The sequence below is a fragment of the Rhea americana genome, unplaced genomic scaffold (assembly GCF_003343005.1).
Source record: "Rhea americana isolate MKP2758 unplaced genomic scaffold, rheAme1 scaffold_598, whole genome shotgun sequence".
Taxonomy (NCBI): Eukaryota; Metazoa; Chordata; class Aves; order Rheiformes; family Rheidae; genus Rhea; species Rhea americana.
This window is the reverse complement of record NW_028186754.1, coordinates 32,192-54,756: the sequence shown is the minus strand read 5'-3', so window position 1 is coordinate 54,756 and position 22,565 is coordinate 32,192. Positions and strand designations below refer to the sequence as shown.

Sequence of the window (22,565 nt, the reverse complement as noted above, 5' to 3'; positions counted from 1 at the left end):
GGTGCCAGCGGCCTTTCCCTCTGCTCCCTCCCCCTCCTGCAGGAAGTGGCCGGGAAATGGCAGCTGTGTTTGTTGCGTCTCGTTGTTTTTGAAATGTCCTTTTTAATCAGATTGGGTTTCAGTTTCTGGACCTCCCCATGCTCCCAAGCCTCCTTGGCCGCATCAGCCCCGGCTCTAGCAGCCAGCTGGCCATGCAGCCTGCTTGCTGGCCAACAGGGGTGCTTTTTAAATGTGTTTTCAAAGGAACAATGATGATTAAAAATAAATAACTTTCCTTCCCCACCCCCTCAGTTTAGAGCAATGGATTCCCTGAGCTCCTGGCAGGCCCCAGGGACAAGCTGAGCTAGGAGAGCCCTTAACCCAAGCACTGTGCCACACGCATGCCTCCACAGCGCCCTGCTCAGGCTCCTCCAGCTCTTGCTGGAGCTGGGTTTGCGCTAGGGCTTTCTCCAGGGTACAGCACCTCCGCACGCCCTGCCAGCACTGAGGCCCAGGGCAGCCTGTGGTTATGCTGCTGCAGATGCAAGAGAAGGGAACCAGTCGTCTTTCCCCAGCACCCTGTGCTGCTGAGCCGGCAGCCGTGGCCGTGTTTACTCCTGCCAGCCGAGGCTGTTGGCTGCCGAAAGCTGTGCTGGGGCTCGACGTCCTGCATGTGCTTTCTTCCCCTCCTCCTTATCTGCCGCCAGCTGTTCCCTGGGAGTGTGGCGTGAGGAGCTACCGCCTCACCGCAGAAGCAGGCCCATGACACAGACTAGGCAGGGGGCCAGGGTTTCCTCAGGCCCTTGTCCTGGACCCRTCAGCCCCCTGCCCAGCACCCAGCCTCGGGAGCTGGCGTATCCCGCTTACCGACCTTGATTCAACTCAGCTTAATCAGGTGCAGGTTTTGTATGTAGAGTGGGGCTCTGCTTGCTCGGAACGGGCGATTCTCGGTTCARCTGGTGCCTGCGTGCTTCCATCAATGGGCGAGCCAGATGGAAGCCAAGGGTAAGCATGTCCCTGCTGGTTGAATTAGGCTGGTATAAAATCACCTCTTAGTTGAGCCTTTTGTGAGTGGAGCAGGCCCAAGCGTTGGTTAAGTGCTGGATGCGTTGTAAGCACTGTTGCAAACAGCTTTTTTCTTTTTCTGTTTTTTTTTTTTATGATGGTGTGTGCAATTGTTGCCATATAGGCTCTGCCAATTCCCTTGTGGGAGCGAGGTTGAAATCTAACCTGGAGGAATTACCCCCTGAGCACGCGCGTTGTTGCTGCCTCAGTTCAATCGCAATTAAAACGCAAGTGAGCCACCCACCCGCCTTCCCATCCGCTTCACGCTCACAAACCCAGGCTGCTGCGTGTTTAAAATCCCCGTCCAAAACTGGCRGTGCCAGCCCAGTCCCCAGGCTCTGGGCTGCAAATGGCTCTGCTGGGTCTGTGCATCTCTGCAGACTCGTCCAGCCTCTCCCTTGCCTGCCTGCCCTCTCCTTCCCTGCTCACACATGTGTGCAGCAGCTCTAGCTGCATCCAGAGCCCTCACCCTAATTCTCACCTCTGCTGTTAAGTGGTAGGCTCCAGTTACAAGCTGTGGCCCAGTTTGCAGCTTYGCATTTTATAATGTGCTGGCTGCGGAGGGAGAAGAGGATGCCGCTGCTGTGCCACGGGCAGAGGGGAGTGGTGTACGGGCAGGGGAGCGAGCCTCCGGGGCTGCTCCTGTGTGGGGAGGTGATGGCATCCGCAGGCACCGCACCCAGAGCAAGCAGGGGAGGTCAGGGCCGGAGAGGGCCTGGATAAACACCGCGCTAACCACTTGGCAGCGCTCCCGCCCAGCCTAGGCCGGAGGTGCTGAGGGTGGCTGGAGCCGGGAGATGGAGCCCAGGGCGTCCCGGTGCCTGGGGTGGGCCTGCAGTTTGCCCCTGGGCACAAGGGCAAGACGGACGAGTATTGCTGTGGGTAAATCCCAGCTACTGCTGCTGTCCCCTTTCTCTGGGGCCAGCTGCTCTCCCGGTAGTCTGCACTGCTGCTCTTGCTCTCAAACCCCAACCCTATTAGCTGAACCACTCCTGTTCTATTAATCTCCCTTCTCTTTAAACTCCTCTGTCACTAGCGCTTGTTGTAATTAATTCCCCATCTTCCCTGCTTTTATTTTCCCCTCTTAGCTGCTGTGCTTCTCCTCCTGGCTCCTCTCCCCTCTAATTACCTCTTTTCCCTGCCCCCTCCCTTTACCTGGCACTCGCCCAGTTTATCCCAGTCTCTAATGCTGACCTGCAGCAGCCACCTGTCCAGTTCTGGCACGTCCTTTCGCCGCCTCCTCTGACCTTTAAAAGCCCGGGAGTGGCTTTCCCAGCCAGCACATCAAATGCTGGGTGTTACCGGAAAGGCTTTTTTTTTTTTTTTTAAACTACAGTGTGGCTGGCCAGCCTTCTTCTGTATGGCTGTGCACCAGGAGGCTCCCGAACTCGTAGAGCCTTCGGCTGCCGAGAGCCCTGGAGCAGGGGCTGGGCCGAGTCAGAGGCTGGGGGCTCCGGAGAGAGGTGGTGGCGGCAGAGCGAGGTGCCTTCCCTTGTGAATGCCACCTGTTCCCTGGCGAGCAGACGGCTGGGGGAGGATCTCTGGGCCACCTTGGGAAGTTCGGGAGTGATGCGTGTGTGGAAGTCACGTCACCACTCATACGGGTTTCTTGAGCAGATGAATCAGCTGCTGTGTCCTTAGACTGCTGGGAGAGGGCTCCATGGGCAGCCCAGCGTGCTGTCCACTGCTGTTGCGCTGGAAGAAACAAGGCCGGAATGTGATGAAATCCCCCATCGTGGTTTCGACATGGGCTGTGTTGTCAGCTCCTGGCTGAAACACCACGTCCTCTGTGTGGCAGGGTGACAGCCTTTCTGCAAAGGTCGACAGAGCCTGCACTGCCTCAGCCCGGGCATCGCGGATCAGCAGGCTTAGTGCCGCAGAGGGGGACGCGGGGAAGCCGGCTGAGACGGCCTCTGCCAGGCCCCAGTGAGTCCCTGGTCAGCTGGGGCCACTTCTGGCAGCAGGGCCTGCTGGCTGCATGGGCAGCCCAGGATGCTCCCAGAGGGGTCAGTGGCAGGCGGGTGGCCTTGGTGCCAGGRTACCCGGGATCTTATTGTGTCTCTGCTGGGGCTCGGCAGAGCCGCTGGCTCTCTTTCTGGCTTTGTTTGCTCTCCCTGTCCCTGCGTGGCTCCTCTGGTTGATAGCTATTCGGGCAGCTTCTGGCAGTACCCTTGGCACAACAAGGTCCTGATCCCAAGGCTGGCCACTGCCAGGAGCCGTGCTAGCAGCTTTCTGGTTTGGAGGGAGGAGTGTTTGTTCATCTCGGGCTCTGAAGGTCATCAGCATGGCTTCTTCCCCTCTCTCCTGGGCCTATGCTTAGAGCCAGCTATGCAAGCAGGAATTTCCCTGCAATCACTGGGTCCCTGGAGGGCTGGTCCCAGAGCTGCTGCGGGAGGACAGAGCCTCAGGCATTGGAGTGAGGAGCTGGCCAGGTTTCTCCTTGTGCTGGAGGATTGCAGCCATACAAGCCAATATGGGCCTCCCAGGGGAGTTGGGGCAAGGAGGGCTGCATGCCCTGATGCGTGGAGCAGGGAGGCCCAGAGCGGCTGAATCTCCAGGCTTCTGCTCTCTCATGTCTGTAAAATGAGGCCAACCYGGATCCTCCCCTGAAACAGTTGATGAATAAATGTCTCTGAAAGCTGGGCTCTGGGAGGGGAAGGTGCTCTGTTCTGCCCGGCCTGGGTGGCTGCCCAGCCAGGCTCTGCCGTCTGCCCTTTGTCCAGCGAGCTGGCGTCGCGGTCCGCACCCAGGCTACGCTGTGGAGATGCTGCCCCTCTTCTCTCCCTCCCCCCCCGCCCCGGGCTGCAGGAGCACGGGCAGATCACAGCCAGGTGCCCCTGCTGCATCTGCAGTCTCCTTTTGGTCCCATTTCATGGGCTTGCTCATCTCTGCAGTGGCATTTCTGTGTCTGGGAAGCATTACTTTTCTCAGGGAACTGAGGCTTTGCCGAGTCCCTGCAAGGTCAGAAACCTGCTCTCTGAGGGGGAGTTGATGCTTCACTGAGAAGCAGCCTCTGCTGGGTCTGCCTCTGGCGTCTTCCTCAGAGCCTGCCGGAGTTCCCACCATGCTGCCGCCGTGGCCTCACCCTTCACTGGGTCAGGAGCCCTGGGAAGCTAGCAACTTAGAGCAGAGCATTTGAGTTTAATGCGGAAAGAAGTCCGTATGGGAGCAAATGAGATTTCTCAGTAGCAGCCTTCCCTGGGGATGCTGGAGCATGGTGACAAGCCTACACTCATGCGGGTGGCAGCTTGCCTAATGTAGGGCTGCTGGTTTGGGGGCTGGCTTGTTGCAGAGGTAGTGCAGAGGTCTCTGTTGCTTTTGAATGGCCACTGGGGTCTCAGATGAGGGGGATTTTGCTGCCCTGAAGGGCTTTATCAGTTAGTAGCAGGCAGCTCTTTGCCTTCCCTTGCCCCACTTGTGCTCCCTCTCCAGTGACTCCAGGGTTGGGGGCACTTCCTGGAAGGCGAGACTCTTTCTCCGGAGTTTCCCCCACACAGTCTCTCCAGCACTGCCTGTTTTTAAGGAGCAGCTCTTTGCCCCAGCTCACAGGGGCAGCGGGTTTGGGGTAGAGCCTCCACTGCCTGGAAGCAGGCATCTGGGGCAGGGCTGGGCTGGTTTGTGGGCAGATGATTCCCCCACCCTGCTCGAATTGGGGGTGGCAGGGCTGGGTGTTCTTATTGGCCTGGAAGTCCCTGTCCCTCCAGGCTTGAACAGTATTTAACCCTTCTGTGTCTCTTTTTTTTCCCCCTTCTCAGAAATGGAAACAAACAACCATTTTAACTTCACTGGCCTTTCCTCCGTATCTACTGCCTCAGGACTGAAACCCACGCCTTCCTCAGGGGACAGCCTATACACGAACGGGTCTCCTATGAACTTCCCCTCACAAGGGAAAAGTAAGTGTCCTGGGGTGGCAGGGGCAGCCAGAACTGGGCACAGCTTGCTTGTAGAAAGCCTCAGTACCCTCCATGTGCCAGTGTCTAGGGACAATGTCCTGCAGACAGCGACTAGCCCTCAATAGTAGAGGGATCAGGGACCCCACTCTTGAGGGTTGAATGGTGTGGCCACTGAGCGTTTGTCTGAAGGGGAGAGAGTTCAGGGAGTCCCAGCTCCCAGKCTTGCTTCAAGGAGAGGCTTTGTATCTCAAGGTTTGAGCTGTGTGCCATCAGCGGGTGTCTGCAGGGCAGAATCGCACAGAGTCCCGGGCACCCCCGAGGCTTGGCAGGGGCAGGACCAGTCTAACCTGCAGACTGGTCACCCTCTGATTTTGTGTACTCATGAAAGGGGGGAGGAAGCCTAGGCCGTGGAGCCCCCAGGGAGCATCTCTATGGGAGTGAGAGGGAGGAGGTGGTCCCACAGCCAGGCTGCCCTGGGCCAGGACATGAAGGAACTGTGAAAGAGCAGTGGTTAGCATGGCTGGGAGGCAGGTCTCCCAGCCAGTGGGTGTTGTGGATCCTGAGTGGCTGGGGGAAGAGTCAGGGAGGGGTCTGCTGTGTGCTTGCAATTGCTTTGGCCTAGAAAAGAGAGACCTTGCCAGAACGGGGTCTTTGCATGGATTTGGCTGGTCAGCTGATCCCTGCGGCAGCCCTGCCAAGTGCTTGACTAATCCCCTGGGATTCCTGTTGCTCTGATCTAGACGCTGGCAAAGCCCAGCGGCTGGGCCGGTTTCGCCTAACGGGAGAGATGTGCTTGTGCACACTCCCGCTCCTGAAGGCTCCAGCTGAGTTTGGGGGGCTCCAAGGGTGGGGGGAGATGGATTGCCCTGCTTTGCCAGGGTTTGGGCAATAGGTGGGGTCTCCTGGCCTTATGTTTGGGCTGCATTGCTGCCCTGCCAGGCAAATCCTGCAGCTGTGGCTCTGCACAGCTCAGCTCTCTGCCCAGCTCAGCGCTCTGCCCTGACTTGCAGTTCCTTGCTGGCGTGGTTCCTCCTGAATTTGTCTGTGGCCTATTGCTACAAAGGCAATGAGGTCCTAGCCCTTTGAGTTTGCCTAGCTATCATCTTTGCTCTGCTTTTTCTGTCAGTCAGGGAACAAATGCTCCCATTCCTGGCTGACGTGTACCTGGGTGAGCTTTGCCCAAATGTGCTGAAACCCACCACTGTTCCAAGGCGCTGGAAGCAGCGCTGGGTGCTGGCGTGCAGCTGGGCCACTCCAGTGCCCATGGGTAGGATTAGTGGGGCTTCTGGTAGATCAGGTGACTGTTCCAGCCCCCCCCCCCCCAGCCCTTTGCTGCCCTGGGGCAGAGATACTGTCTTTGGGCTGGGCCCTTGCGACAGGGAGAAAGGCTGTGTATCAAGGCTGCCTGTGCTGAGGCCGGTTAGGATGGGGGACGGGCAGGGCAGCAAGCTCTATGGCTGCTGGGATAGTTTCTCTTTCTGTCTTCAAACCCTCTCATTTGCTGTTGGTAGAGTCTGGCTGGGTTCTCATGGAGGGAGGCTGCAGCATCAAGAAATCCTCTCTGCTCCCCCCCGATGGATGTGCTGGGCYGGGGCCTGCAGCTCAGTGCCATGCCATTAACCAGTTTTTCTCTTCCCTTCTCTCTCTTTCTTCACAGGTTTGAATGGGGGTATGAATGTTAATGGCTTCTCTACTGTATCTCACACTAGTACTTCAGGGACCTTCACCTCCACCACACATTCCTCCAGTACGCCTCACCTCCACTCCTACGACTGTCTCTGGGACTACTCGCAGTACCAGCCTGCCAGCACTGGCAACCTCAAGGACAGCAGCCCCATCATCTCCCAGTTCTCCAGCCTCGGACAGTACCCGCTCAACGGCATTATTGGGGGCTCCCGGCAGTCATCCCCAGGGCACAACACTAACCTGAGGGGGGCAGGGCAGGAGTTCTGGGGCAACGGCACCCCCAGCTCAATGGGGCTGAACTTTGACTCGCAGGAGCTGTACGACTCCTTCCATGACCAGAACTTTGAGCTCATGCAGAACGGGCCAGCCAGCTTCTACGCAGCCTCCCAGCCTTCCCCCATGCTGAGCTCCGGCATGCAATCCTTCTCGCTTCCCCAGTGCCCGCAGGATGAGTCGGGCACCAGCGAGGAAGACACAGCCGCAGCCAAAGAGATTTCCCCTACCATCTCAGAGAATGGGGGCGGGCTGGTGGGCAGCATGGAGCTGGAAGACACGCAGCCAGGTAAGGGCCCTGGCACTGCTGGATGCTGGGCAGGCATAGTTCCTATTCGTAAAGCCTTAGTGACCCCAGCTCCTGAGTAACTGTGTGATGGAAGACAGGTACCTGACTTTCTGGTTGTGTACCAAACACAGAGTTGGATCTTTCACTTCTCCGGGAAATTTGGGCTATCTTAACCCACCTGCCCTGAATCCCAGGCTGTTTTTTGCCTGTCACAGCTTAGAGTCGGTCTTGGGATCTTAGATCAGGCCAGATGCAGCCTGCCAATGTAATTTGCTGACASGGTGATGTTTCCTGCTACTTCTTCCATGTGTGGATGTGGGTGATGAGAAGCAGCTGCAGCTCAGGGCCTTTTACTGCCAAAGGGATCGCGAGACCCACCTCACTGTGCAGCCTTGGTTTGGGAAGCACAGCCTCCCATGTCTGCTCTACTTCCCATGCCCAAAAGGGGTTCCTCGAGGCCAGCTTTCCAGGAGAGAACCCACCAGCATGTCTGGGAGTAAATACATGAGGGCTGACCCTCAACCTCTGGAAGAGCTGGGGGGGACCTGTGGTGGGTGAGCCTGTGTGGAAAACACTGGAGGAGGAAAGGCAGCAAACCATCCCCAAGGCCAAGAGAGAGACACTGCAGCATGGGGATTTGGGAAGGGGAAGTGGCTGGGCAGTGGGAGCCTCAGCATGGTACCCTGGAGTGCTCTGAATGACTGCCAGCCTGAGCAAGAGCCCTTGGCCAGAGGTGCTGGGAGTGAAGCGAGGCCACCCAGCTCCCAGTTGCCTCTGGCTCCATCGCTGCAGCTCTGATGTGGCACGAGGAGTCGGCAGCCAGGCCGTGCAGTGCAAGAGCTGGTCTGAAAGGCCGCTTCTCACAGGGCTGCCGCGTGTGCCCCTTTCCCTCCCCTCCCCTCCCCAGCTGCTCTGCTCTTTGTGGGCCTGTGCACAGACGCAGCCAGCCCTCCTGGCTCCCCACTCCCAGCTCCGCACAGCTTGGCAGCAGGGGAGCTCAGTGTTGTGCTGCCTCCTGGGACACAAGAGCTTAGTGATACCCTGAGGCTGGGATGGCAGAGGCCCTGGGCTCTGTTGCTAATGCATCCTGCTATCACAGGTTTGTTTTTGGTTGGTTCTCTTTAGACTTGAAGATATGCAGCTACAATGGGTCTGCTGCAGCTGTGGTGCCGCTCAGCCAGGAGGCATCTGTCTTGGCACCTGACACGGCCAGCGGCTGCCTGGGGGACGCGTCTCCTATCACCACTCCTCTGGAAGATGCTCACATCCTGAGCGAAGACCCTCTGGAGCCTTTTGAGTCTCTGGCCAGAGGTAGGGCGGCTGCCGCCCTGCTCAGAGGAGCTGGGCCGGATCAGGGTGTCGGGGCCGCAGTGGGCAGGATGGGCAGCTCTCTGGTCTGAGGTCGTGCAGAAGGCTCAAGCCATAAGTTTTCCGAGCCTCCCTCCTGCTACGCTGGCAGCGCTCCCTCCAGGGAGCRCGGCAGGCCGAGCGGGGTCCGTGCGGCTGCCTGCAGCGCCCTGCCAGGCCCGGGCACCGCGCACCGCGGCCTGCCCCACCTCCTGTCCCCAGCGCAGGGAACGTCCTCCCGGCTCCAGCCCCTTTCCCCAGGGCAGCGCAGGCCAGGGCAGGGAGCCGGGGATGACTGAAGCTTTTCTCCAGCGGCTGCTTCCTCCCCGGAGTGCCAGCCCTGGGCAGGCCTTCCCAGGCGAGGGGCGGGCCTGCGCTGCCGGCTTCCCCCTTCCAAGCGCCAGCCCTCCTCCACCTTATCCCTTCCCTTCCCAGCTCGGTGACGAAGCTGTTACTCGGTGCCTGAACTTCCGCGCTGGTGAACATCACCATCACCAYCACGGCCATTTTGGGCTCCGCTTCCCAGAGGAGGGGGCGTGGCTGGGGCCGCCGCGGCCGCCGAAATCCCTTAACCCCTCTCCTGCCGGCCCCTTTTCGGCTGGGGGTTAATTGTTCCCGAGCTGGTCCTGCCGCTAGCCCCCGATGCCAGCTCTTCCCAGCGGGTCTGGCAGGGCTCTCGGGAGCGGAGATGTGGGTTTGTTTGCCCTTGATGTGCTTGGAGCCGTGTGAGCACCCCATGTGCGGTCCTGCTGAGGTTCTGGTACTGATACCCCCTCCAGACCCAGGGACTGGAGACCTCTACGAGATGGATGACTCTCAGCTGGTGAGCGACAAATCCCCCCTGGAGGAGCCCCCTGACATGTCGAGCCTGCACTGCTCTGCCAGCCCCTCCCTCAACAACTCCAGCTCCTTCAGCCTGCTGGCGGAGGACAGCCAGCCTTCCCACTCGCTCTTCGCCAGCCCCAGCTCGCCGCCTGTCCTGGGGGAGGCTGTCTTGCAAGGTATGTGTCATGCCCAGGACAGAGCCAGTTGCAAGTGGCCTTGGAAACTCTCCAGGGCGCTGTGCAAAGCAGTTCACGGCCAGCGGAGACGACAAGTCCCAGCAGGCCGGGCTGCATTTCCAGCCAGACGTTCAGGCCGTATCCGCCAGCTGGCTCCCCGCGGGCTGGGGGGAGGGCTGCTGCCTGGAGTCTCCCTTGTTCTGCATTTTCTGCAGTAGCAGCTTTGTGTCCGGGTTGCAGGCCCCGGGCTGGCGCTATGAAGTACATGCGAGCAGCACTGGGACCCTGCACATCCCAAAGCCCTTGTGGCGGGAGCGTAAACCATGAGGGAACTCTGATTTGGGGCGTGTGCACTGGAAGTGGCTGGTCCTGCCAGCACTTTGCGTGGGGAGCCTGTTCAGGGAAGAAAACTGCCCAGTTACAAGTGACTGCCCTTCGCACACCCGTGCTGGGTGCGAGCCCTGGCGCAGGGGCCGCCTCCGCTCTGGTGGGCGAGCAGCTGAGCGCTGCAGGGCCTGGCCCCGACTGGACTGTCGCGTGGGCGGCATCCGGGAGGGGGACACGCAGCCACATTTCCCCCATGGTTGGACGGGGGTGGGGGCAGTCTGGTTTCATGGGCGGAGCAGGAAGAGAGCAGAGATYGGCAGTGACGTCCCTGACCTTGGCTTTGCAGACAGCAGCGTGGACCTCAATAGCAGCAGTCACGCCGGGCCGGAGGAGTCAGAGTCCCTGGAGCTTGACCCTCCGCTGGAGCCGGAGTCCCCTGCCCCTTCTCCAGAAGAGGAAGAGGAAGAAGCTGGTGACAGCTGTCCGGAGACTTCAGCCGCGCCTGAAGGAGAGAGTGAAGAGGCAGCCCCCCTCAGTGCGTCAGCAGGTGGTGAGCAAGGAGACTCCTCCTCTGGCTGTGCCAGCCACCAGCGATGGGCCCTTCAGCCGCCACTCGCTGAGCAAAGGGTCTCCACTGTCTCGGCAGGTGATGTCCCACGGAGGCGCATTGCCACCCAAGAGGAGGTGCGCTTCCCCCTGCAGCACGGGTATGTGGTGCTATCCCTGTCCCTCTGCCCTGTCGCCAGCCCCGCTGCAGGCCCTGATCCTTGCACAGATGAGGCTGTGCAGGGCCCTGGCTGAGCTGATTTTTGTGCCCAGGTGGAGGAGAGAGGTGCGGATCAAGAAGGGCAACCACCGCTGGCAGGGGGAGACGTGGTACTACGGGCCCTGTGGGAAGAGGATGAAGCAGTTCCCGGAGGTGATCAAGGTAAAAGTGCTGGGGTGAACTGGACTAGAAGAACAGTAGCGTCAATGAGAAGGTCGCCCCCCAAACTAACCAAACTAGGGTTGCTGCTTTGCCCTGTGTCTGCCCGAACTCTGCCAGACCCCTTGATTGCAGAGCACAGATGCCCCTGTTCAGCTACTGAGCCTCCCAGACGCAGAGCTGCCCAGCCTGCTCGAGAGAGGCCACAACAAGTGAGGGGCAGCGAGCAGTGCTCCCACAGGACCCCTGGCCAGCTGCATTCTCTGCCGTGCCAGCGACGGCTGCCTCCTCCCCAAAAGCAACTGCTATCCAGTTCAGGGTGCAGGCATTGCTGTCAGCAGCCACGCCACGTCCCTGCTGCAGGAGAGGCTGTGCTGAACCTGCCCCCTGCCCTGTGCCCTCCCTCACAGAGCTCTTCTCCTTCTCCTTCTCCTCCCAGTACTTGAGTAGGAATGTGGTGCAGGATGTCCGGCGCGAACACTTCAGCTTCAGCCCCCGCATGCCTGTTGGAGACTTCTACGAGGAACGGGACACACCTGAGGTAGGTTTTGGGGGAGCAGGTGGGGTGCAGCCCTAGGCCAGCCCTACCTGGAGCTGCCATCTGGGCTATGCTGCCCTCCCCTTCTCATGTGCCAGCAGGTGCTGAGCACACCACTCTCCAGGGCAATCTCTGCCAGATGCAGGGGGCTGTATGGGAGACTGGGACAGAGGCTGTGTTGTGGGCTGGGACACTGCTCTGGCAGCAAGGGCGCCTCTTCTAGGAGTGAGCCTGGGTTTTTGCCTGCAGGGTTTGCAGTGGGTAAAGCTGAGCCCTGAGGAAATCCCATCACGCATCCAGGCCATCACAGGCAAGCGCGGGCGACCTCGCAATGCAGAGAAGGCTAAGCCCAAGGAGACGCCTGCTGTGAAGCGTGGCCGAGGCCGGCCTCCCAAAGTCAAGATGGTCGACTTGCTGAGCAAGACAGATGCTCGGCTGCTGAAGAAACTGGAAGCCCAAGGTACTCCCTTCCCTGGTCCCTCGTGCCCTGCAGTTGGTCTGTGCTGCCCTGCTCCACCTTGAGATATCTCTTGGGACAGAGATGGCAGCCAACCACTGCCTGGTTCTGGAGCAGCATCAGGGCCCCAGCACCTTGTCCCTATTACTGACCCTCTTCTCCACTCTTGCAGAGGTGCTTAGTGAGGAGGACAAGTTGAAAATGAGCAAAATCAAGAAGAAAATGAGGCGGAAGGTACGAGAGGTGTCATGGGGAAGGATGGGACTRGGGCTGTCCTGCCAGGAGCTGTCTCCAAGGCCTTGTCTGTCCTCCTGTGGCTCTTGATCCAGCAGTGGTTGGAGTTGAGCTGCCTTTTGGGGCTCTGCCAGTCTTTGGGTACCTCGGGAGCCTCCCTTTCCCGCAAGAATGGGTGTCAGTAGTTCCTTCCTCTGGCAGCATTGCTGCCTCCCATGCAGTGAGCAGTGTGCAGCCTGTGGTGCAACTAGCATTGGGCTGTCTCTGCCTGACCTCGTGGGACTGGCTGTACTGGGACTGTGACCCCGGGGCTGGCCAGACTGGGGGCACTGCAGCTACCCCAGCAGAGCAGCCACGGGCAAGGGAACTGCCTCTCTGCTCTCCTTGGTGTGGGAAGGCCTCACCTTGGCCCTGAGCTGGATCTCGTCCTTTCCAGGCAAAGAACAAGCAGAAGCAAGAAGCAAAAGCTTCCAAAGCAAAGGAGACCAAGAAAAAGTCCAAGGTGAGTGCATGGGGGTACAAGGGGACCCAGAAGAGGGGAGTGGGGACAGTCACTTTGTCATGTGACCCCTGTGATCTGTCCTCAGGCCAAGGAGAAAAAGGGCAAGACAGAGAAGGGCAAGGAAAAGGTACGGCTCAAGGAAAAGAAGGGCAAAGCAACTCGCAAGGTGGACAAAAGCCTCTTGGCCCAGCGGCGCCTGGAGGAGCGTCGACGGCAGCAGCTGATCCTGGAGGAGATGAAGAAGCCCACAGAGGACATGTGCCTGGGGGACCACCAGGTCAGCTGGGCCTTGAAGCAGGGTGCAGAGGGACTTGGTTGAGCTGAGCTAATGAGTCACCTGCTTGCCTGGTGCCTTGCACCCCCTGATTATCATGTCTCCTTCCCTGCAGCCCCTGCCAGCCTTCTCCCGCATCCCAGGCCTTGTGCTGCCCAGCCGCGCCTTCTCCAACTGCCTCACCGTTGTGGAGTTCCTCCAGAGCTATGGCAAGGTCCTGGGCTTCGACCCAGCCAAGGACGTGCCCAGCCTCTGCACACTGCAGGAGGGGCTGCTGGGTGTGGGTGACAGTGCGGGTGAAGTGCAGGACCTGCTGGTGCGGCTGCTGCAGGCTGTACTCTACGACCCCGGCCTGCCTCCCTACTGCCAAGTAAGATGAAGGGCATTGCTGGTGCTTCTGACCTTGCCTTCTAGCTGTGCTGTGGATTTCCCCCTTTATCCATGTCCCCTGCCCTGTTCACTYGCTGCTCCATCTGGGCTGGGGATGGTGGTGGGGCTTGTGCCCCACTGAGACGCAGGGTTCTGCAAGCTTGGGGCTTGGTGCAGGAGACCACTGTGATTTGGGGTTCTGCTTCTCCTGCTGCAGCCAAGGGCTGTGCAGCCTCCCGCCCACTCTCTCTATGCGTGTTCAGCTCCTGGCTTCATCCCACATGTTCTCAGCCCCTAGAGGCAGCCTTTGGGATGTTCCCAGCCATCTGTCCTACTGCACAGGCCTTGGAGCATGACAGACAAGATGCCTCCCCAAGCCCAGTCTGGTTTTCTTGGCTTGTTCCCACTTGGGTTTGGGTTGCCTGGCCCTGGTTTTCCCATCTGTGAGGCAGTGGGGTCCTTTTCATGCCCTGGAAAATCCCCCATTTTTCCCAGTGGGCAGGAGGGGACTCCCTAAACATTCCTTCTGCTCTGCTCAGTCCCTGAAGATCCTTGGGGAGAAGGTGTCAGAGATAAGCCTGAACCGTGACACTGTTTCTGAGATTCTGCGCTGCTTCCTCATGGCATACGGAGCAGATGATGATCTGTGTGATGGGCTGCGGACGAAGCCCTTCCAGGCGCTGCCCCCGGACAAGAAAGCAGCCATCCTGGCCTTCCTGGTGAATGAGCTGAACAGCAGTGCCCTCATCATCAAGTGAGCAAAGGGGGTGCAAAACTTGTCTTCTTGTATCCTGGCCACGCTGAGGCCAACCACAGTGCAGCCATGTGCCTGCCGCCTCACTGCGAGCCTGTGCTGCCAGGCCTTGGAGTCCCCATGGACTGTGCTACCATGGCCTCTGGGCACAGGGTGGGAAAGGCTGAGCTTGTTTGTGTCCCAGGTGGGCCCATCTCCTTCCCCCTATCAGTGCCATGCGGAGCTAGTCCTCTGCAGCTGAGCCCCTCATCTCCTTGCAGTGAGATTGACAAGACCCTGGAGAACATGTCTAACTACAGGAAGAACAAGTGGATCATCGAGGGCCGACTGCGCAGGTGGGTGCTGCCAAATCCAGCTTGTGAAATCCATGACCTGCCAATCTCTATGTGAGGAATGTTGTGGCTGGGAGCTGCTCTGTTGTCTCTGAAACATTCCCTTCTGCTCCCTTATTCTCCCCACTGGAGATGGGACCCGGTGCTAGAACTGTCTCAGGCTGTCATACAGCCATGTGTCTTGTCCAGCTGTGGGGAATGGAGGGTAGATTAGTGGCACATACTGAACACTTCTGCTCTGGCTTGGCAGGTTGAAGATTGCCCTGGCCAAGAAGACGGGCCGTCCAGAGTCAGAGATCACAGGCTTGGATGATGGGCGGAGGAGACGCAGCTCTCGCCTCACAGAGGAGAATGGCCTGGAGATGGAGGAGGAAGAAGAGAGCCGAGGCCGGAAATCCCGCAAGGATGAGGAGGTGACATACCTGAGTGGGGTCAGCTGCTCACAGGGAGCAGTTTGGACCAGGGTACAGTGGAGACTGAGAACTCAGCCTCCTGGGTTCTCTTCCTAATTCTACCAGTGTTTTTCTCTGACCGGTGTCTTCTCTTTCCCAGGCTGACACTTCTACATCCAGCGTCCCTGAGCTAGAGAGACAGATTGAGAAGCTAGCCAAGGTAACCTGACAGAGAGGGGCTGCTGGGATTTGCTTCTGGTGCAGCTTTGTTGGGGGGGGAGCTCCCAGCCCTTCACCCCTGCTATGTTCTCCCTACAGAGGCAGATGTTCTTCCGTAAGAAGCTGCTCCATTCCTCGCAGACACTGCGGGCAGCCTCTCTGGGACAGGACCGGTATCGGAGGCGGTACTGGGTCCTGCCCCACCTGGGTGGGATCTTYGTGGAGGGTACAGAAGGTGAGTGGAGAAGAGTTCCCAGTGGGGGGGGGCAACATTGGAGGCCTCTTCTGGAGGGGATCCACGTGGTTCACCTCCTCTTCTTGCCTTTGCAGTGGTTGAGCCAGTGCCAGAGGAGCACACAGAAGAGAAGGTGGCTTCCCACATCTCTCCAGTGAAGGAGGAGCCAATGGACCTGCCCATTCCCAACCGAATGAACTGCACGGCCTCGCGCTCCCGGGGCCGGCCACGGAAGAGCAAAGAGGAGCTGTCCCAGCACTGTGGGCCCAAACCTCCTCCTGTCAAYGGGGTCCTAGAGGATTCAGTGTCCTTGGGCCAGAGCCAGCACGACCTCAGCCAGTCTGCCTTCCTGTCCTGGCTGAGTCAGACACAGTCATCCCGTCTCAAGGACTCCGTGCTCACCCCAGACAGCAGCCCCGGGAAGGGGGACTCGGGGCTCCCGCCTGTTGAAGCCCTGACTGACACTGCAGCAGAGGAGGAGAATGCCGCAGAGACTACAGAGAAACAGGGACCCTGGTTCAACCTGCTGCCCCAGACGCCCTGTGATGACCGTGCCCCCCTTGCTACCTCCTCAGCTGAGCCCTCGCCAAGAGCCAGCTCACAGCCCCGCAGCCAGCACTGTGGGGAGCAGCCCAAGGCCTCGGCCAGGCAGGTATGTGCTCAGACATCTTCTGTGGAAGGGAGCCCTGGGGAGGAGGGAGGCTCTGTCCAGAATTTACATTTCAGCATACAGTGACCCTTTGGGAAATTGTCTGCCCTGAGGGATGGGGAAAGGACCTGCCTTGGGGTCTTTGGAGGAGAAAGTTGAGGTGATCCCGGTGGCTAGGGAAATGCTACTCTTATGACTGCACACCTGTATGCTGGGAACTTGGTCCTGCTGTCCTCAAAACCTCTGGGCCGAGGCTGCAAGAATTGAAGGGGCTCCCTGGTGAAGGCAGCCGTGAGTGGCTGCAGCGCCTGGGGTTGGTGGCCTGAGGGGAGTGGATGTGCGGCTGACCCTTCTCTGACCTGCTCTGTCTCCTCCCAGCTGAACGGCCTCCCTGCGGAAGACCCCACGTCTCCCCTGCTTGCTTCCACACCAGTCCATGCTGGTGCCAGGGTCCATGGCACCTGCCCCAGGAGTCGGAGCAGCCTGGAGAAGCTCCAAGACCCATCTGGGCAGCCGAAACGCCGGGGGCGTCCCCCTACAAAATTCTTCAAGCAGATTGAACAGAAGTACTTGACCCAGCTGACGGAGCAGCCTGTTCCCCCTGGTGAGCCCCCTGCCCTTCTGCTTCCCTGTCTGCCCTGCCAGAAACTCCAGACCCTCTCATGGGTAAAACCCTGCTCTTCCAAGGCTGAGGCGTGTACTTGGGAGAGCCATGGCCTGGATTTTCCACTCCTTGATGAAATCAGTGTGTCTAGCAGGCAGTGGCCTGCACTGCCACTCCTGGGTCCCACTCCTTGTGTGCTGGGCCCTTAGGCAGGATTTTGCAGGCACTGAGCTAGCTGTTTGCCATTGCCTTGCAGAGATGCAGAGCGGCTGGTGGTGGCTGCAGGACCCTGAAGAGCTGGAGGCAGTGGCCCGTGCACTGCATCCTCGGGGAATCCGGGAGAAAGCTCTGCATAAGCACCTCACCAAGCACAAGGATTACCTGCGGGAGGTCTGCCTGCGTACCACCACTGGTAAGGACTGCCCGCATGGGCCAGGACATATGACCGGCTCCATGCCTTCCCCGCTAAACCTTTCCTCTTCCTCCAGACCCCATCTTCCACCTGCGCCCGGAGGCAACCAGTGCCGCTGTGTCTCGGGAAGCCTTGGCCCACTGGTCAGTGATGGAGAGAGCCTATGAGACTGACCTCTCCATCCTGCAGTGGGTGGAGGAGCTGGAACAGCGTGTGCTGATGGCGGATTTGCAGATACGGGTAGGTGCTGGGAAGGGGCTGCTGGCGACATACCTTTGGCCTGTCRCCCTCCTCTGAGCCTGTCTGTCTTGCAGGGTTGGACGTGTCCCAGTCCCGACTCCACACGGAATGACCTGCAGTACTGTGAGCACAAGGTGGAACCCCTAGAAGATATCACCATCAAGAACCGCCGGGAAGGACTGCCACTGTGCCGGGAGCACACCAACCCCCTGGACTTGGCAGTTCTGCGGCTGGCAGCACTGGAGCAGAACGTGGAGCGGCGCTATCTGAAGGAGCCACTCTGGCCGCTGCACGAGGTGGTGGTAGAGAAAGCAGTCCTGAGCAACCCTGAGGAGATGAACCTGGGCACCACAGAGATGTGAGTCCCTGGTCCTCGCACAGCTGGGACCAGTTTAATTAGGACATGGACAGCCCCAGCTTAGCACTGTCTTCGCTTTTGTACCTTCCCCAGTGCGTATGAGATCACACCCCGAATCCGGACATGGCGACAGACTCTGGAGCGATGCCGGAGTGCGGCTCAGGTCTCCCTGTGCATCTACCAGCTGGAGAAGTCCATCGCCTGGGAGAAGTCAGTCAACAAAGTGGTGAGAGCCTCTACACTGTCCCTGCCAGGCAGGAGAGCCAAGTCTCCTCGGGGTCAGCATGGCCCAGCTGTGCCTGGCCAAATTCCCTGCTGCAGAATGCCTGTGGGTTTGAGGCCATGCTTCCTGGGGTGGTGGGGATGGGGAGGCCTGCTCTGTGGGACCAAGCTCACGTARCCCTGCATGGATGTTGTTTGTCTGATCCCTGCTCTCCAAAGACCTGCCTGGTGTGCCGACGCGGAGATGACGACGAGCATCTGCTGCTGTGCGACGGTTGTGACCGTGGCTGCCACCTCTACTGCCACCGGCCCAAGATGACGGAGGTGCCCGAGGGTGACTGGTTCTGCTCTGTCTGCCTCTCCCAGGTAGGTTGCGGAAGAGTCCCCAGACATCAGCTAGCAACCTCCGCCCCATGGGGGTGTCCCAGGGCCAGGTGCCCAGCTTGCTCAGGCTGTGACCCCATTCCTCTTCCCCACAGGCGGAGGAATATCAGGACCCCAGCTCACCCCGGCGAGGCAAGAAGCGGAAACGGGGGCGTCTCTTCGGGGTGGGCTTCGTGGAGGCTGACGAGAGCCCCCGGCGCCGGTCAGCCTCACGCCGCCGTGAGGGCCTGGCAGTGCCCCGCTACGCAGGCGAGGGCCTGTCACCCTCCAAGCGGAGGGGTGCATCATTGCGGGGCCAGCCCAGTGACCTGACCTTCTGCGAGTGAGTGGGGGTGCAGGAGTGTGGGGCCCCAGGGGCGGCCGCGTCCCTTGGCTCCCCCTGACTGAGCCCATCCGCCCCTAGGATCATCTTGATGGAGATGGAGTCACATGAGGATGCCTGGCCCTTTCTGGAGCCTGTCAATCCCCGCCTGGTGCCCGGCTACCGAAAGATCATCAAGAATCCCATGGACTTTGCTACCATGCGCACGCGGCTGCTGCGGGGCGGGTGAGTGCAGGATGCTCCTGGGTGCCTGGGAGCTGGGGCTGGCAGCATCACGCAGCTGCCTGCTGCGGCTGGGTGATCTGTGCTAGGGGGGTGGGCCGGGCTGGCAAGGAACCCCCTTGCTCCTGATTTGGTCAGTTCCTGACTGCCTGTTCACCCCAGGTACACGAGCTCTGAGGAGTTTGCGGCCGATGCCATGCTGGTGTTTGACAACTGCCAGACCTTCAACGAGGATGACTCGGAAGTTGGCAAAGCCGGGCACGTCATGCGCAAGTTCTTCGAGAGCCGGTGGGAGGAGTTTTATCAGGGAAAACATGCTACTAACCCGTGAGGGGGGGGGCGGGCCAGGGCACCCACCTGCCTTCCCATACTCAGGCAGGGGCTCGGGGCCACCCCTCCTGCTGCCCTTGCTAAGAACTGACTCCTCTGGAGCTGATCTCGCTGCCTGCTGAATTCCTACCGGAGGCTGGTCCCTGGCCAGCGTGAAAAGGGCCCCAGCCCTGCTCCGCAGAGACCATGGTCCTTTTCCGCTGCCTCGACCCTCCACCCCCAGCAACACAAACTCACAGACTGTGTAAGCCAAAAAGAAAAAAAAAAGAGGTGTTTTTTTTCTTTCTTTCTTTTAAATTTTATTTTCTAATTAAAAAAAAAAGAAAAAACAGACACCCCCCCACCTGACAAACGAGGAAAGCGAATCCCCTGCTGGGAATATTTAATAATAGCAATAGTTTGTAGTGAATGTGTAAGAACACTCCTGTGCAGTGTCGTACATGCATTAACGGCCAGTAAAGTGGACTTAATCCCTCGCCCGCCTCACAGCCCCCCTTCCCCCCCCCACCCGCGCTGCTCCCGCTCACTCGCTGGCTCCCCCGTCGCCCCGGGCCAGGATCAYCCCTTCGCCCCACATCAGGCCTGACTGCGCAGACACTTTAGCTGGGAGGGTGGCCCCCCTCGGGGGCCATCCTGGGTCCTGCCCCTGGCCCTGGCTGCAAACCCTTCTGCTGTAGGAGTTCCCCTGCTCCCTGCACTGCTCCTGCCCCACTTCTCCGGGGCTGGGATGTTGGACGGATGGCCCCTACTGATCTGGCTCCAGGGACCAAATGGGGGAGGGCAGGGGGGCCCCGGTCAGCCCTTTCCCTGCCTCCACCTCTCAGGAAGACCCCAGCCCCCCTGCCCTCCCCACTGCAAGGACCCCCCAGGGCTGGGCCTGGGTCCTGGCCACCCCTGGACTCTCTCTCTCTCCCCCCCCCCCCAAATTGGGATCCCTCAGGGACGCTACTGCAGGCCCCGGGTAGGGAGGGGGCCAAGCCCGGTTTCTGCACCAGAACATGGACTTGAAGCCTCAGGCGGGTGTTGGTGTCCTGCTCCCCCCACCCCGAACCCCTGCCAGAGTGCTTGGGGGTTTGCACTCGGTGGGGAGGGGGACCGGGCCGGCCCCCAGCCCAGGGCAGCCGGAGCCCCCAGGCAGTGAGCAGGCACCTACCTCAGTGCGGAGGCGCCCGCGGGGGCCCGGCTCGGCTGCTGTGCCCCCCCCCCAGCCGGGCAGCCCCGGGCGAGGGTCTGGGCTGGGCCCCGCCAGCCCAGGGACGCCCGGGGCCCACCTGGCCCCCCTAGCCAGGATATTACGGGTACTCGCTCTGGGGCGGTTCGACGGCTGGTGGGGCCTCGCGGAGACGCTGTGGGGGCCACAGGCATGTCCCCCCCATCGCCGGCCCCACAGAGCACTGAAAACAACTAACCTACCTGGGCGAGAGGGGCAGGGGGCAGCTGGCCACGCACCCGCTCCCCGCCTGCCCCACTCTGGCGTCTTTAAAAGTAGCCTTTTTTCTATCAGATAACCTCAGAAACTTTTTATTTTATTTTATTTTTTTGCTTTGAAATAAGAGGTGGATTTGAAGTCTATTTGAACTGACTTTATATTACGCATAAATATTTATATTTTATCTAAATAACTGCGCTGTAACAAACTTTTTTTGTGGTTTGTTTTTTAGTAATGTTTTGGATCTGTCAGGTTTTTTTCCGTCGTGGGAAAGTTTTTGGGAGTCTCCGTATTGTTCTCGTGTTTGTTTGGTTGAAGTTAATTTCCCCCCCCCCCCCGCCTTGCCCTAGTTTCTGACCCCCGTGTAGCCCCCCGCCCCGGTAACGCAACCCGCCACGGCCCAGCTCCGTGCCCGCTGTGCGCTGCAGACCTCGATCTGGACTGAGGGGAAAAGCTCGAAGAGAGGAATATATTTTTCTTTGACCCGGTTCTGAGTCGTTTGTGAAGCCCCTTCGGTCGGGGGCTCCGGCCGTCGCAACGGAAAGGAACAACCAACGCTGAGATGTTGCGGCCCCTTCCAGCCTACAGGCCGCCTTTTTATATAACCAAACGTGTTGTTTTAGTGACTTTTTGATAATGTACAGGTTTTGTGAATTTAAATTAATTTCTTTCTATATTTTTAGGACCAATCTCATTTTTAATAAGGTTTAAAGGAGAAAAAAAAAGATTCTAGCCCTCCTGTTTGTTGCCTGTGATGTCCCCACGAGCTGTAGGACCGTGCGTGTCGCGTTACGAGAATAAACAACTCACGTTTGATAGACACACAGTGGTCGGGCGTTTCTGTGGGAGCCCAGTGCCCCTGCGCCGCGCACCCCCGGCCCCTTCCCACACAACAGAGGCATTGGCTTTTCTCGCCTTTTTATTTAAAAACAAAAAAACTCCAAAATGAGACGGTGGGAGCTGGTTGAGGGGGGCAGGATGGGGCGAGCCGGGCCGGAGCGCGGAAGCAGGAGGAAGAAATACAAAACTAGAAACCTCTTGAGATTTTAAAAAAAAGCAACTTAAAAACCTGTACAAAATGCGCTACGTATAAATTAAAGGGGGGCACGAGGGGCCTGGGGGGGCCTCAGTTTCTCTGCAGCTCGGGCCCCCTGGGCCTGGGCCGGGCCAGGCTGCCGGCACCGCTGACCCTCCCGGGGGGCAGTGGGGCCRGAGGGCCTCGGCGCCCCGGCCGTGGGGCCCGGGGGCCCAGCTGCAGGTCTCCCTCTTTGGTTCCTTCCGTGGGGGCGTCCGCCCCCCCAACGAGAGGGGCCGTGCCCGGGGGCCGGGCGCTAGCAGCAACGGGAGAGGTGGGTGGTGGCTGGAAACCGGGGGGTGGTGTCACCCCAAGCGGGGGCGGAGGGCTGCGGCCCCCCCGGGCAGGCCCAGGCCTGGGCTGAGCACGCACCGAGCTGTGGGGTGAGGTAGATGTGTGGCGGGGGGCCCCGCTGCCCCGGGGGGCCAGGGAGCCCCTGCCCCGTGGGGGGCCCCGCTGCGGGGGGGCCGGAAGAACCGGGAGGCCCTGGGCAGAGCTGGCACCGGGGGGCACGGCCGGCCCCAGAGCTGGAAGCGAAGGGGGGGCCGGAGCCCCATGGGACGGACGGGCGGGGGGGCGGCTGCGGCTCCGCGCCCCCGCGACACCCTCGATCTTTGGTTAAACGAGTTGCCGCTGCGCGGCCCCCCCTGATTGTCGCTGCGCAAGCGGGGGCACCGCGGGGTGCTGGGCTGCGCGGGGGGGCCGCGGCCGCCCCCGGCGCGGGGGGGCTAAAGTGCCTGGGGAACCCTTGGGGCGCCCGTCGCCAGKTGAAAGCGTTGCGGGGGGGTTATTGCACTTGTCCTGCCCCCTGGGCGGGGGGCAGGGGGGCAGAGGAGGAACATGCAGAGCCCCGGGTCCCCCCCGCACCCCCGGGGGCAGGACGGGCGGCAGCGGGGGGCCAGCACGCCCCGGGCCTGCTGGGGGGCTGGTGCCCGGGGAGCCGGACCGGGGGGGGGGGGCACAGTCCGAAACGGCGGCAGCAGAAGGCACCGAGAGTCCCGGCGGCGCCGGCAGCTCCCGCGCCGCATCCCGGGGCTCCGGCGACGCCCGGGAAGCGCGGGGGGGCGAGCGGCCGGGGGGGGCCGACCCCCCCCTCGGCTGTTTTTTTTTCTTCTTCTTTTCCTATTTTTTTTTTCTTTTCCTTTTTTAGAAAATGCAGGAGGAAAGAAAGCCCTCCAAGGGGAGGCCGGGGCCGCCGCCGGCGAGCCCCGGGGCGTCGCGGGGGGG

General features: G+C 60.2%; 2 protein-coding genes across 2 annotated transcripts in view; one reads left to right on the top strand and one right to left on the bottom strand.

The window, feature by feature from the left end:
- Positions 1 to 21,085, top strand: part of BAZ2A (bromodomain adjacent to zinc finger domain 2A) — a 23,075-nt gene extending 1,990 nt beyond the window's left edge. Inside the window, exons 2-29 of the mRNA XM_085319562.1 lie at positions 4,800 to 4,937; positions 6,595 to 7,185; positions 8,311 to 8,496; positions 9,312 to 9,533; positions 10,207 to 10,410; positions 10,507 to 10,567; positions 10,680 to 10,788; positions 11,225 to 11,326; positions 11,573 to 11,783; positions 11,953 to 12,014; positions 12,451 to 12,516; positions 12,602 to 12,793; positions 12,906 to 13,160; positions 13,699 to 13,913; positions 14,174 to 14,248; positions 14,496 to 14,658; positions 14,798 to 14,857; positions 14,956 to 15,091; positions 15,187 to 15,743; positions 16,119 to 16,344; positions 16,601 to 16,756; positions 16,833 to 16,996; positions 17,071 to 17,354; positions 17,448 to 17,580; positions 17,796 to 17,942; positions 18,056 to 18,282; positions 18,364 to 18,507; positions 18,667 to 21,085. Of these exons, the coding sequence (XP_085175688.1) occupies positions 4,802 to 4,937; positions 6,595 to 7,185; positions 8,311 to 8,496; positions 9,312 to 9,533; positions 10,207 to 10,410; positions 10,507 to 10,567; positions 10,680 to 10,788; positions 11,225 to 11,326; positions 11,573 to 11,783; positions 11,953 to 12,014; positions 12,451 to 12,516; positions 12,602 to 12,793; positions 12,906 to 13,160; positions 13,699 to 13,913; positions 14,174 to 14,248; positions 14,496 to 14,658; positions 14,798 to 14,857; positions 14,956 to 15,091; positions 15,187 to 15,743; positions 16,119 to 16,344; positions 16,601 to 16,756; positions 16,833 to 16,996; positions 17,071 to 17,354; positions 17,448 to 17,580; positions 17,796 to 17,942; positions 18,056 to 18,282; positions 18,364 to 18,507; positions 18,667 to 18,835 (5,253 nt within the window). The 5' untranslated portion in view covers positions 4,800 to 4,801 and the 3' untranslated portion in view covers positions 18,836 to 21,085. The remainder of the gene's footprint in view (positions 1 to 4,799; positions 4,938 to 6,594; positions 7,186 to 8,310; positions 8,497 to 9,311; positions 9,534 to 10,206; positions 10,411 to 10,506; positions 10,568 to 10,679; positions 10,789 to 11,224; positions 11,327 to 11,572; positions 11,784 to 11,952; positions 12,015 to 12,450; positions 12,517 to 12,601; positions 12,794 to 12,905; positions 13,161 to 13,698; positions 13,914 to 14,173; positions 14,249 to 14,495; positions 14,659 to 14,797; positions 14,858 to 14,955; positions 15,092 to 15,186; positions 15,744 to 16,118; positions 16,345 to 16,600; positions 16,757 to 16,832; positions 16,997 to 17,070; positions 17,355 to 17,447; positions 17,581 to 17,795; positions 17,943 to 18,055; positions 18,283 to 18,363; positions 18,508 to 18,666) is intronic.
- The window catches only part of RBMS2 (RNA binding motif single stranded interacting protein 2), an 8,984-nt gene continuing 6,662 nt past the window's right edge, over positions 20,244 to 22,565 (bottom strand). Inside the window, exon 6 of the mRNA XM_085319556.1 lies at positions 20,244 to 20,247. Within this exon, the coding sequence (XP_085175682.1) occupies positions 20,244 to 20,247 (4 nt within the window). The remainder of the gene's footprint in view (positions 20,248 to 22,565) is intronic.